This window comes from Salvia hispanica, unplaced genomic scaffold (genome assembly GCF_023119035.1).
Source record: "Salvia hispanica cultivar TCC Black 2014 unplaced genomic scaffold, UniMelb_Shisp_WGS_1.0 HiC_scaffold_671, whole genome shotgun sequence".
Classification (NCBI taxonomy): domain Eukaryota; kingdom Viridiplantae; phylum Streptophyta; class Magnoliopsida; order Lamiales; family Lamiaceae; genus Salvia; species Salvia hispanica.
In genome coordinates, this window is record NW_025952434.1 from 96,200 (window position 1) to 109,586 (window position 13,387).

The 13,387-nt window shown below is 39.0% G+C and overlaps 2 protein-coding genes across 2 annotated transcripts; both read left to right on the plus strand.

Moving 5' to 3' along the window:
- Window positions 1-1,497: 1,497 nt before the first annotated feature.
- Window positions 1,498-3,740, plus strand: LOC125199782 ((-)-5-epieremophilene synthase STPS3-like). Its single transcript, XM_048097680.1, has 6 exons — window positions 1,498-1,651; window positions 1,756-2,029; window positions 2,111-2,483; window positions 2,583-2,801; window positions 2,881-3,019; window positions 3,117-3,740. Exons 1-6 carry the CDS (start codon window positions 1,550-1,552, stop codon window positions 3,738-3,740), a joined length of 1,731 nt encoding a protein of 576 aa, XP_047953637.1. The 5' UTR covers window positions 1,498-1,549.
- A 7,943-nt stretch (window positions 3,741-11,683) lies between these two features.
- On the plus strand, window positions 11,684-13,365 carry LOC125199775 (chalcone synthase-like). The gene is made up of 2 exons (XM_048097676.1): window positions 11,684-11,865; window positions 12,222-13,365. The coding sequence occupies exons 1-2, from the start codon at window positions 11,688-11,690 to the stop codon at window positions 13,214-13,216; spliced, it is 1,173 nt and encodes a 390-aa protein (XP_047953633.1). The 5' UTR covers window positions 11,684-11,687; the 3' UTR covers window positions 13,217-13,365.
- The last annotated feature ends 22 nt before the right edge of the window (window positions 13,366-13,387 follow it).

The window sequence follows — 13,387 nt, forward strand, 5'->3', positions numbered from 1 at the left end:
TGGAATTTATGACCTGTAATTGCTCATGCGTACATAAGTCTATGCTAAGATCAAATATTCAAGTATTAAAAAAATTTAATTTTGAAATTTCAGTCACGCACTAGAAAATCGTTATGAAGTAAATTCTAGTTTAGCATCCCGATCTAAATACAAAAAAAATACTAATAATTCATGATAAAAAAAGAAACTGCCACAATAATTTTTTTGACACCTAACTGCCACAATATTAGCAGAAGAATCATTAAAGAAAGTAGTCGCTAATGCATAAATGTAATGACGTCAATCAAGTAATATATTCTACGTCCATATGTCGCGTTTTATCAGTCCCAGTCACTCTTGAGCACTCATATTGTAAAAATGATAATAAATACGCAGTTAAAGTTGTGAAATGGTAAAATAAGAGAAAGAATAATGTAAAGAAGAGTCTTCACTGTATTATTCTATCTTTTACTTAATCATTTCTCCATTTTAACTATTTATTGTATCATTTTTACAAAACGAGTGCTCAAAAGTGATTGAGACTGCTAAAACGGGACAGGGGAAATAACACATTCTGGCGAATTACACGACATTCAGTTTTTCAGGTGGGGGAGAGGGTGATTATTGGGTTTTATTTACCGAGAAGTTTGGAGAATGGATAAATAAATATTAATGCCTCTATATTTATATATGTGTATTCACCTGATTAAAATTAGTAAAGAGAGATATAAAAATATAATTGTTTTATTTGTATAAAATAATTCTTCATACAATATTTTGAGGGGTCAAAAAAGGATACCAGGCATGCCAGCCTTAATCCAAAAGTGCAGCGTATATTCTATGGATATAGATTAATTTATCTTCAAAAGTGCAGTGTGTAGTCCCTTCATCCCATTTTTGACATAAAAATTAAGGAATGAATATTTAATAAGTCAAGTGGAATGTTAATAAAGAGAATGAAATATATAAATAGGGAAAGAATAATGTAAAATATAAATTGCAAGAGAATAAATTATTAGTCGGTGAATAAAGTAAGAGAAATAATAAAATTTGATAAAGTAAAATAAGAGAGAATAAGATAAAAAGAAAATATTAAATTTTGCCAAAATTGGAAATAATTCAACTATAATGAAATGATCTAAAGAATGAATGTAACTCAATACTAATGGGATGGGATGGGATGGGAGAAGTATAAATTATAGTCTTATGTTGAGTACTAGATTCTCCGCAATTAGAGGTGTCTGTTGTCAAATTTTTAATTCGGGTCAATTTATTAGAACTGGCAAATCTAATGGCTCATTCCTGGAAAACACACACAAGTGAAATTAGAGAATAATCCATTAGTCATATTTAGCATACACTGCATCAGTCTCACTCTCTTACAAAGATAGTACTATTATATTCCAAGCTACAATCGGCAAAGTTGGCTGCCACTCATAGTTGAAAAGTCTAACATCATTCCATTACAAATAGAGCTCTGCAACTCCTTCATTTTGCACTACACTCTACCCCCTTCTGCTTCAACTTCTCTTTGCATTTTGCATACTAATACTACACAAAAATTAAATTAATGGCTCCACCACAATCACTAGTAGAAATTCAGCGACCTGTCGCCAATTTCTCCCCGAGCTTGTGGGGCGATCAGTTCATCAAACACGGTTCTACTGCTAAGGTACTTTCATCATTCTTACTCTAATTAATTTCAGTGTATAACATATATAGTATTCACTTTCATTCTGACATATTACTATATTGATGTTTTTCAAATACATATAGGCTGCTCAAAAACATTCCAGTGCAGTTGAAGTGTGTAAGAATGAAGTTTTGGATATGATGGCAGCTGCTGGAAACAATCTAGTTGAAGCAATGAACCTTATTGACACGCTCGAACGTCTTGGCATTTCATATCACTTTGAAAAGGAGATTGAAGATAAACTGCACCATTTCTTCAATGTAAATACGGATTATAGTGATGATAAGTCGTATGATTTGTACACTGTTGCACTTCATTTCCGTCTATTCAGGCAGCATGGCCACCGTTTATCTTCTGGTCTGTTATCACTTATACTCCAAATTTCACAGCTCTGCAAATATCAAAATACTAATATAAATACTACTATTGGTGAAGCAGACATTTTTGCAAGATGGGTCGATGTGAATGGCAAATTCCAAGAAGGCCTTAAGAATGACGGCAAGGGTTTGTTAAGTCTGTATGAAGCCTCGTACCTGAGAACACGTGGAGAAACTATACTGGATGATGCGCTTGAATTTGCTACTGCCACTCTCAAGTCCATAGCGCCACACCTTGAATCTCCTCTTAGCAAACAGGTTGTGCATGCTCTAATTCAACCCTTGCACTACGGAAATCCAAGAATTGAAGCTCGTTACTTTATCTCCATCTATGAAGAATACCAAGACAAGAATGAATCTCTCTTGAGGTTTGCTAAATTGGACTATAATCTATTGCAAATGCTACACAAGGAGGAGCTACATGAAGTCTCAAGGTAATATATATGATGACCGAGGCCTTTTATTTGTTATCAATACTTCTTAATATATAGTAAAAACTAATTAATATTGATGTTGTACATGTATATGTGTAGGTGGTGGAAAGAACTGGACCTTGTCTCGAAACTTCCATATGCAAGAGATAGAGTGGTGGAGTGCTTCTTTTGGGCTATGGGAGTATACCATGAGCCACAGTTCTCTCGTGCTCGTGTCATGCTCACTAAAACTATCGCCATGACCTCAATCATAGATGACACTTATGATGCTTACGGTGTCATTGAAGAGCTCGACATTTTTACTGAGGCAATAGAGAGGTAGACCTCTAAACTTACACTGTTACAATTCTTCTTGACTTGGTTGGTGCACAACTTGATCAATTGCTTTATTATTCAGGTGGAATATTGAAGAGATGGATAAACTACCCGAGTATGTGAAGCCATTCTATAAAGCTCTTTTGGAACTCTATGAACAATTTGAAGAAGAATTGGCTAAAGAAGGAAGATCCTACGCTGCACACTATGCCATAGAATCTGTACGAGTTCAAACATTAATTATTCCTTTATACATGCACTTAAGAAATATCATATGATTTATATAATCTGATAATGTTATTTGTATTTCTAAAATAGCTCAAAGAATTGGTGAGAAGCTACCATGTTGAGGCCAAGTGGTTCATACAAGGATATTTACCACCATTTGAGGAGTATCTAAAGAATGCCCTCATCACTTGCACTTACTGTTACCACACAACAACGGCGTTGCTGGGGGATGAATCTGCGACCAAGGAAGACTTCGAATGGCTAAGTGAGAAGCCTAAAATGCTTGTGGCAGGGCTACTCATATGTCGAGTCATTGACGACATAGCTACTTATGAGGTCGAAAAAGAAAGAGGTCAGAGTGCAACAGGCATAGAATCGTACATGAGAGACAATGGCGCCACAATAGAAGAAGCGGTGGCTAAATTCTTTGAAATAGCAACAGACGCATGGAAGGATATAAATGAGGAGTGTATGAGGCCATCTCCATATTCCAGAGATGTTTTGATGCGGATTCTGAATCTTGAACGCATAATTGATGTTACTTACAAAGGCAACGAAGATGGATACACTCAACCTGAGAAGGTTCTCAAGCCTCACATCGTTGCTTTGTTTGTCGATCCTATTGGAGTTGATCAGTTTATAAAAGCTGTAAATGAGAATTTCTACATATTACTATCTTTTATAGGAATGTTCAAGTTTAACGAAAATTGGTAGCATCATTTTTCAACATTAACTTTTTTGGAATTATATATGCACGCAGACGTGCTTTGACGGCGTAACATTCCTTATTATTTATATTTTGAAGTTTATCCTAGCAAATACGGAGTAGATAGTCCAAGGTTTGTTGCTAAGATATTTTATAATTTAAAAATATTGTTTAATTAATAATTTATTTTAATAAAATGATATTGATAATTTGACTAAACCATAATTTCTTCCCGTGCTGAATTAGGTCCAGTATGTCAAATGCATAATTAAAATCCTAGAAAGATGAGAGAATAGATGAGAGAATTTATATGATAGAATAAATGAGAACTGTGTAGTGTGGTGGAATTATTTTTGTGTTGAAGTGGGGGTATTTATAGATGAAAATATGAATTTTGGGGAAAAAAATTGAAAAATAAATTAAAAGTGTGTAGAAAACGGATATAATTTATTGGGAAGTGGAAAAATATATATTTTTGTTTAAAATCATTTTTTAATTAATTTCAATTTTTTTTAAAAAAAAAGAAAAAATCAATTTGTCAACGGCTATGCCGTTGGCCAATCAGGAACTGCGACGTAAGGCTGCTCAGCGGCACGGGCGTGCTCTTATTTAAGAGCAGCGCCGTGCCGCTGGCACGGACGGACGGGCTGCATTGGCAAACGGCGGGGGTCCGTGCCAGCGGCACGGACGGACAAACATCTGCTGCGGATGCTCTAAGCCCGGCCTTTCACATGGGCTTGATACTAGGTCACTTTTTATATGGGCTATTATCACATATAGAATTAGAGACTGTTGGGCTTATCAGTCTTGTTCGTGCCCGTTTGATTTACAATTTTTTGCGTAAACATATTTGCTGTTTAGATTCCTTAACGCTAGCACTGAAATACTACAATCGAACAATATATGTAGTGAAATTAATTCATTGGAGTATAAAACATTCAAAAGTATACTCCCTCTGTTCCTTCTTAATAGATGCATTTCTTTTCAGCACGGAGTTTAAGAATAGTGTGTTAAGTGGGTGGTGAATAAAGTAAGAGAGAATAAAGTAAGAGAGATGAAGAGAGAATAATGTAAGAGAGAATGTTATTTTTTGCCAAAAATAGAAATAACTCAATTAACTCCGAACTTCTTAAAATCGTAAAATGACTCTATTAACGTGGAACGGAGGGAGTACTTCTTAAAAATTAAAAATCATTCTAAAATATAAAAATTAAAAATCATCGCGGCTCTCTCTCTCTCTCTCTCCCGCCATGCCCATCCAACGCCCTCAACCACTCCCGCCCTTTAATAACCCACATCCAAATAGCCCGATAACCCGAATGGATTGACCTGAAACCGAGAAGGGTTGCCCAATTGATATTGTAGGGATCAGATCACTTAAGATTCACTAATTACCGAGACCTCTTTTATTGATTGAATTCTGAGATGGCTAATCTCAGAGAATACAAGCCAGTACAACGTGGTATCAGAATGCACACTAACTAAGTACAACGGTTACAAATCAGAAACCCTAGCTACAAGTCAGTCTTCCACCTGACTGCACTCCTTAGCTAGCTTCAATTATATATGTGCACACTTAGTAGAAGTGTTAGCAACAAAGACAAGATCCCTAAGGATCTAAACCTCCCCAGAGCCACAGTGATACGCTCGAATTTTGCACTATTTTAAGGCCATTATTTGGTCCGTTTTTATTGTCAAAGTCACTCTACACGTCCATTATTTGCATATTTTGTCTATTTTGTTATTTTGACGTGTTTTGTGAGAAATGTGCATAATTAAGCCGAAAAAGGGAGCCAAAACGCAAAGTCTGGAAATCTGGAGTCAGACGGCGACCGGTGACCGCGGCGGAGGTGTGCGGTGACCGCGGCGGAGGTGTGCGGTGACCGCCGGCGCCCGGCGGGCAGAGCAATGCTGCGGTCCGCCTCGGAAAAATACTCTTGGAAGAGAAGTCTCGCCCGGCGACCGCCGGAAGCCATGCGGGGGTCCGCCGCCGGAAGAACAGACTCTCTGGACTCCAACGCGGCGACCGCCGGAGAAAGGCGGCGAATCCGAGATACCCTAGATTTGCTCCAAGATTTACCATATTTTGGAGATCTTTTCCTTCTACAACAAGGAATGACCTTCCCCTATAAATAAGACCTCAAGCTTCAACAAATTAGAGAGCTTCTATTTGCAAAATAATTCATAGAGATCAAAAGCTAGAGTACTTCACTTGTGCAAGAAGTTGGAGAAGGATTTCAAGAACATCAAGAACGACAAGGATTCAACCTACGAGTTTTATTAGCTTTAGTTTTATGTTCAAATTGTCTTCCCTTCAATCTATGTGTTTAACTTATTCCATTATGTGTAACTAAACTCATAGGATTCTAGGGATGTGTTAGTAACGACTTTGGTTATACAATTCCTTCTTCTATTTAATATCCGTTTTGTTTTTACTTTGTTTCTTCCCTAAGTAATTCTGATGCTTCATGATTGAGTGACACAATCGTGTATGATTTAATATAACTTGCTTCATAACTGTGAGAGAGTTCTAGCGAGTTAGATCCACTTAGTAGACGCTACATTTAGCTTCCCTTAAAACGACACTGTTAATTGAGAGTGAGGACTTTTCAAGGGTCTTAGGAGCTTTATGGAGTTACGTGTTATGATTGACAACCCTAATTTTGTAATCAACGTTTGCATCGCATGAGCATAAGCTAGGTGACTCGTCCTATCAAAGTAATAACTATGCTAGGGTATTGTAGTTTGGAATTTGTATAACCATAACTGTGAACGCACATCCCTGGGATTCCCTTATCTCTATCGATCGTCTTTGTGTTTTGTTTGCATTTAGTTGTTAATTGTTTTCAAATACTTTCTGTTTTTAAAAGTTTTCAAAACCTTCTGTTCTTCCAGATAGTAATTGAGTTCTAGTAGAGGATAGACACTTTGTGTTTGCCTTCCCCGTGTTCGATATCTCGGTACTGACCTTTAGCTATATACTATATATACTCTGTATAATTGCAGGTTTATTTAGTGCTAATAAAAAGTGCATCACACAGCTTCAACCAACCGTCACAAGATGAGAACCACTGAACACCATGACGAGAAACCTCAGTTTCACCGATTACTAGCCAAAGTATCCCCCACAACACATGGATGAACACCGCTTCACACCTCAAGATACCTCAAAGAAATCTCCAATCAAAACTAAATCCAACACGATAGTTGGATTAAACCCTAGATCTGAGAAGGAACGCTTACAGACTTACTTCACTCAAGATCTAAACCGATGAACCTCTCGGGAACTGAGAATCATCGGTGGCAACACAAGATCGGAGGAGATTGCCGGCAAAGGAGGCCGGAAACAAGAGAAATGGTCTAGAGAGAAGCCAGGGAAGGACGCAAAAGAGAGAGAGAGAGAGAGAGTCTGGGTTGAATAATGAGGAATGAGAGGAGTCACCAGACTCATAACAAACACACACATTAATGATGCTTGATCTAACTATTTTTGTGATGCTATTTTCAATTTCTCAACACAAAACAAAAGATAATAAAAGATCTAACCAACAAAAATTGAATCTAAACAAGAATTGATGGAAGATTAGGAATGGAAAGCATGTGTATAATGATGAGATAAAAGAGTTATGACCATAGGACCTTAACCAAAAGGATGGAAACAACCCTAGGCAACTTTCAATAGCTCGATCACCCCTTGGCTCCACTACTCAATGGATACACTCAATTGATGCATACCTCTACTTGAATCAATCTATGAAATTGAGACAAGCAACCTTCAAGGAAGGAATTGGATACGTTCCTCAAAGAGGAAAAACTCAATAGGGAGATAACTTCAATCACAATCTTTATCTAGAATGAAAAATGACACCAAAAGGTATTTATACTAAGGGCCCAAAATGTGGAAAAAGGCCCTCAAAAACTACGTCTCGGGTGATTCACCCGGTCGGGTGAATTGCAGGGTGCAAAACACCCGCCCGGGTGTTCTCTCTGGACTCCCTCACCAGTTCTGCGCGACTTCTGTAAAACCGCCATAACTCTCTCATTCGGACTCCGATTGAGATGTGCAAGATACCCACGCGAAGATGTTTCCAAGACGAAGACGATGGTGGTAGTTTCATAGCTTTCGGATATCATCTCGATAGGACGGTTTCTGGTTGAATCCAGCTGTAGTTGAAATCCTTGACGCACGGCTTCCATGATCACGCTCTTGACTTTTGCACCACACACTCTTGTCTTTTATCACGCTCTCTTAGCTTTTTAGACTCACTTTCACTCTCAAGCCTTTTCTCTCTCTCTCTCGTTCTTTTTCTCTACTAATTTGGTTTAAGCTCATCGAAGAGGAGACATTTCCATATACATCATGAGGCTTATGTGAGAAATGGAAAGAAGAGGATGCAGTCAAATGACTTGATGAGTTACCTCTTTGGTTCGTGTCAACACCACCATGTAGGTAGGTAGGCCTCAATCGAGCTCTATATGAGACTTCTTCTTCCATTGGCCTCTCAAACCCCTTATGGCTAACATGATCTCTCACCCTCCTAGAATGCCACTCTCCATGAGACTTTGGAACTCGTTCCCCACGACTTCCCCTATCAAGTCCATCTTCATGGTACCTTGATTCATAGTCACCTCTATCATCACCATAGAGCCCAACTCTCCCTTGTTGATTGGCCATCCCAAATCTACCATAGCCTCCATTCTCATCCCGATTTGCCATATTCCCTCCTTCAACTTCCCCACAAGACTCCACCCCTCCATGTTGGTTTCCTACCCCAAAACGACCATACTCCTTATTTCCTCCTCCAAACCGCCTATTGGCTCCATTACCCCTCGACACTACATGTTCTATGCCGGAAGCTTTGAGATGTAGATGGTCACTTTTAGGAGTGACGAATCTTGATGCACGAACCTCCTTAACTAGTTAAACGAAGGAATATTTCGATGAAATTTTTCAGGTATCTAAGAAACATAACATAGATTATACACACCAAATTTCAGCTTAATCTAAGCACAATTGATCAATCCGATCATCCCGACAAAACAGAGTAAAACAAAGAACAAAAGGAACAATAACCCAACCCAAAGCAACAATAGATCAAACACCTAGTGGGTACTAGGCTCTAGATACCAAATGATAAGGATCCATGTATTTTATGATCCATTTCCCAAGGATTTACCCTTTGATGATGCTTGATCTAACTATTTTTGTGATGCTATTTTCAATTTTTCAACACAAAGCAAAAGGTATTAAAAGATCCAACCAATAAAAATTGAATCTAAACAAGAACTGATGGAAGATTAGGAATGGAGAGCATGTGTAAAATGATGAGATAAAAGAGTTATGCCATAGGACCTTGACCAAAAGAATGGAAACAACCCTAGGCAACTTTCAATATCTCTATCACCCCTTGGCTCCACTACTCAATGGATACACCCCATTGATGCATACCTCTACTTGAGTCAATCAAAGATGGAAACAAGCAACCTTCAAGGAAGGAATTGGATACTGACTGCCTCAAAGAGGAAAAACTCACTGGGGAGATAACTTCAATCACAATCTTAATCAAAATGAAAAATGACACCAAAAGGTATTTATATAAACCCAAAATGTGGAAAAAGGCTCTTAAAAACTAAGTCATTTGATAGGACGGTTTCTGGTTGAATCCAGCTGTAGTTGAAATCCTTAATGCACGGCTTCCATGATCGTATCAACTGTGCTAGAATGTTGTAGTTGGAATTTATATAACCATAACTGTGAAACCACATCCCCGGAATTCCCTTATCTCATCTATTTTCCATGTGTGATTTATCTGCATTAGTTGTTTATTTACGTTTTTACTTTCAAAAACCAAAAATCTTTCGTTTCTCCAAATAATAGAAGGTAGACAATTTGTGTCTGTTTTCCATGTGTTCGATATCCAGTACTGACCATTAGCTATACTATATATACTCTGTATATTTGCAGGTTTATTTAGTGTTAATAAACAGTTCATCAATACGATGACATAATATTGAGTCGAGGTGGAACTTAGAAGTTGTTAGTATGGAACCATGTAGAAAGGTGTGGTATAAATATTGGAGAAGACTAGTGGAATGTGGCGCATGAAATCCAAAAAGGAAGGAACTTCCAACGAACAGAGTTAAAGTATCTAACTAAGTTCATCTCCCATGCAAAACACCCGCCCGGGTGTTCTCTCTGGACTCCCTCGCTAGTTCTGCGCGACTTCTGTAAAACCGCCATAACTCCCTCATTCGAACTCCGATTGAGATGTGCAAGATACCCACGTGAAGCTGTTTCCAAGACGAAGACGATGGTGACAGTTTCATAGCTTTCAAATATCATCTCGATAGGGCGGTTGCCGGTTGAATCCAGCTGTAGTTGAAATCCTTAACGCACGACTTCCATGATCGTATCAACTGTGCTAGAATGTTGTAGTTGGAATTTGTATAACCATAACTGTGAAAGCACATCCCCGGAATTCCCTTATCTCATCTGTTTTCCATGTGTGATTTATCTGCATTAGTTGTTTATTTACGTTTTTACTTTCAAAAACCAAAAATCTTTCGTTTCTCCAAATAATAGAAGGTAGACAATTTGTGTCTGTTTTCCATGTGTTCGATATCCAGTACTGACCATTAGCTATACTATATATACTCTGTATATTTGCAGGTTTATTTAGTGTTAATAAACAGTTCATCAATACGATGACATAATATTGAGTTGAGGTGGAACTTAGAAGTTGGAAGTGTGGAACCATGTAGAAAGGTTTCGAATAAAGATTGGAGAAGACTAGTGAAATGTGGCACTTGAAATCCAAAAAAGAAAAAAGAAATTACTCTAAAATTTAGTATTTTTAATTAAAAATTACAACATGTTGGGCCAACCCGCTTAATCCACCAACCCTAATAGGTTGGCTAACCCGTTTAGCCCATTTTGTATTCGAGTTATGAAATTAGAGCTTTAACCCACTAATTTTATCATGTTATTCAGGCCGACCCATGGATTTTGAGTTAGATTGACATCCCTACAGTTAGCCAATTGCTAACTAGAAGAATTTGATAATTGCTAATTACTACCCATACCCATTCCTAGCCATTAGATCTAAAGGATTTAGTGGTGCTGCATGAAAATTAATTTTGTATTAGTTATTTTAAAAATGATCTTTTAGTTGTTTCTTATGGAGCACAAGTTTTTGTGATTCTCGTGATATCAACACAATATAGTAAAAATGCCAACTAAATTTGGTTGACATTGTACGTGTATTACTATAGTTAATATTAATATGTTTATAAAATATATTAACAATTCAAACAAAGTTATCAAGTTTTGTCATTCGAACATATGCAATTAGGATCTCGTAGAATCCTTATAAAATTACATTTAATTTGATACTCCGCTCGTCCTACAAGATTATGCACATTTGGTTGAGCACGGATTTTAATGCATAATTGACAAAGTAAGAGTGAAGTAGCAAGAAAGAAAAAATTAATTGAAGTATTATTAGTGGAGAATGAGTCACATCTCATTATAGAGAAAAAAAGTGTCTAAATTTAGAATGTGCATATTCTTGTGGGGCGGGCTACGAAAGAAAGAGTTCATATTCTTGTGGGATGAGAGAGTATGTCTTTTGTGGAAAAATTATTTAAATCTAGATAATGTTCAAAGTTTTGAGAATTTTTTCAATAGTTAATTATAAACAACAAAATTTATTTTTAATGAATTAATAACCCTTATTGACATTGAAAGTAATACACTTGCATTGAAAGTAATACACTAGCTATTTATTAAATTCGGTAGAACTAGAAACCTAATTTGAAGGGATGACTTAGGTACCAAAAATGCCCTTAGTCGTTCCCACTCAACAAGGCGTTACTCCTACACGAATGTTATAAAATGCTACCCACTTAACCCATAATCAAATTAACAATGCACTCTCTCCCACTCCTAAACTAGAATGGTGACCGTGCAAGAGATCCGCCGTGCCCAGCGCGCCGAGGGGCCTGCTACTGTGCTCGCCATCGGCACCGCCAACCCTTCCAATTGCGTCGACCAGAGCACCTTTCCGGATTACTACTTCCGCATCACCAACAGCGAGCATATGACCGACCTCAAAGAGAAGTTCAAGCGCATATGTATGTTTACTTTTTTCTTTCTATCCTTTTATTTTTGCATTACTTTTTATCTTTATAGGAATTGAAAATCAGTTATCCGGACATATTGCACGTAGTGTGTCCAACCAATCATAATTATAGAAACCACTTCCTCTTTTCCTGTAATTGTGATTGCTTGGACACACAACTTATCAATACGTCCGCACCACTGATTTATTTTCCATAATTTTCCAGTTGTAGCTGTTTCTCTTCCAAGAAAAAGATGACGAAATTGCATGAAGTATAGTCATCTTACAACATGCAATGTGTCTTAACCTAAAAACACTCTGATAATAAAAAATAATTTAGGTCAAACTATTTTTGTTAATTATGATCAGGCGAGAAGTCGACGATCAAGACGCGGTACATGCACCTGACGGAGGAGTACCTGAAAGAGAATCCGAACGTGACGGCGTACATGGCGCTGTCACTGAACGCGCGTCAGGACATCGTGGTGGTCGAGGTCCCGAAGCTAGGCAAGGAAGCCGCCCAGAAAGCGATCAAGGAGTGGGGCCAGCCCAAATCCAAGATCACCCACCTGGTGTTCTGCACCACCAGCGGCGTCGACATGCCCGGCGCCGACTACCAGCTCACCAAGCTCCTCGGCCTCCGCCCCTCCGTGAAACGCTTCATGATGTACCAACAAGGCTGCTTCGCCGGCGGCACCGTCCTCCGCATGGCCAAGGACCTCGCCGAGAACAACGCCGGCGCCAGAGTCCTCGTCGTCTGCTCCGAACTCACCGCCGTCACCTTCCGCGGCCCCAGCGACACCCACATCGACAGCCTCATCGGCCAGGCCATCTTCGGCGACGGCGCCGCCGCGGTCATCGTCGGCTCCGACCCCATCCTCGGCGTCGAGCGCCCCTTATTCGAGATGGTCTCCACCGCCCAGACTATCCTCCCCAACAGCGAGGGAGCAATAGACGGCCACCTCCGCGAAGCAGGCCTCACATTCCACCTACTCAAAGACGTCCCAGGGCTCATCTCGAAAAACATCGAGACGAGCCTCAAGGAGGCCTTTGAGCCGATAGGGATATCGGACTGGAATTCGATTTTCTGGATAGCGCATCCCGGTGGGCCCCTGATTCTGGATCAGGTGGAGGAGAAGCTGGAGCTGAAGCCGGAGAAGTTGAGGGCGACGAGGAGCGTGCTGAGTGACTACGGGAATATGTCAAGCGCGTGCGTGCTTTTCATAATGGATGAGATGAGGAAGGCCTCCGCGAAGGAGGGGCTGAGCACGACCGGAGAAGGGCTCGAATGGGGGGTGCTCTTCGGGTTCGGGCCGGGCCTCACGGTGGAGACGGTTGTGCTGCACAGCGTCAATAATAATTAATTGAAGTGTGGGGATATATATGCTAATCTATTCCTAATAAGTCTACAACTATATACTGTGCTAGTGTGCTTTTCATTTTATTTAAATAATGGCCTGTTATCAAAGATAAAGTTGTACTCCTACTTACTTAATTATGGGGTTTCTCCTAATAGCATCCACAATGGTCATAGG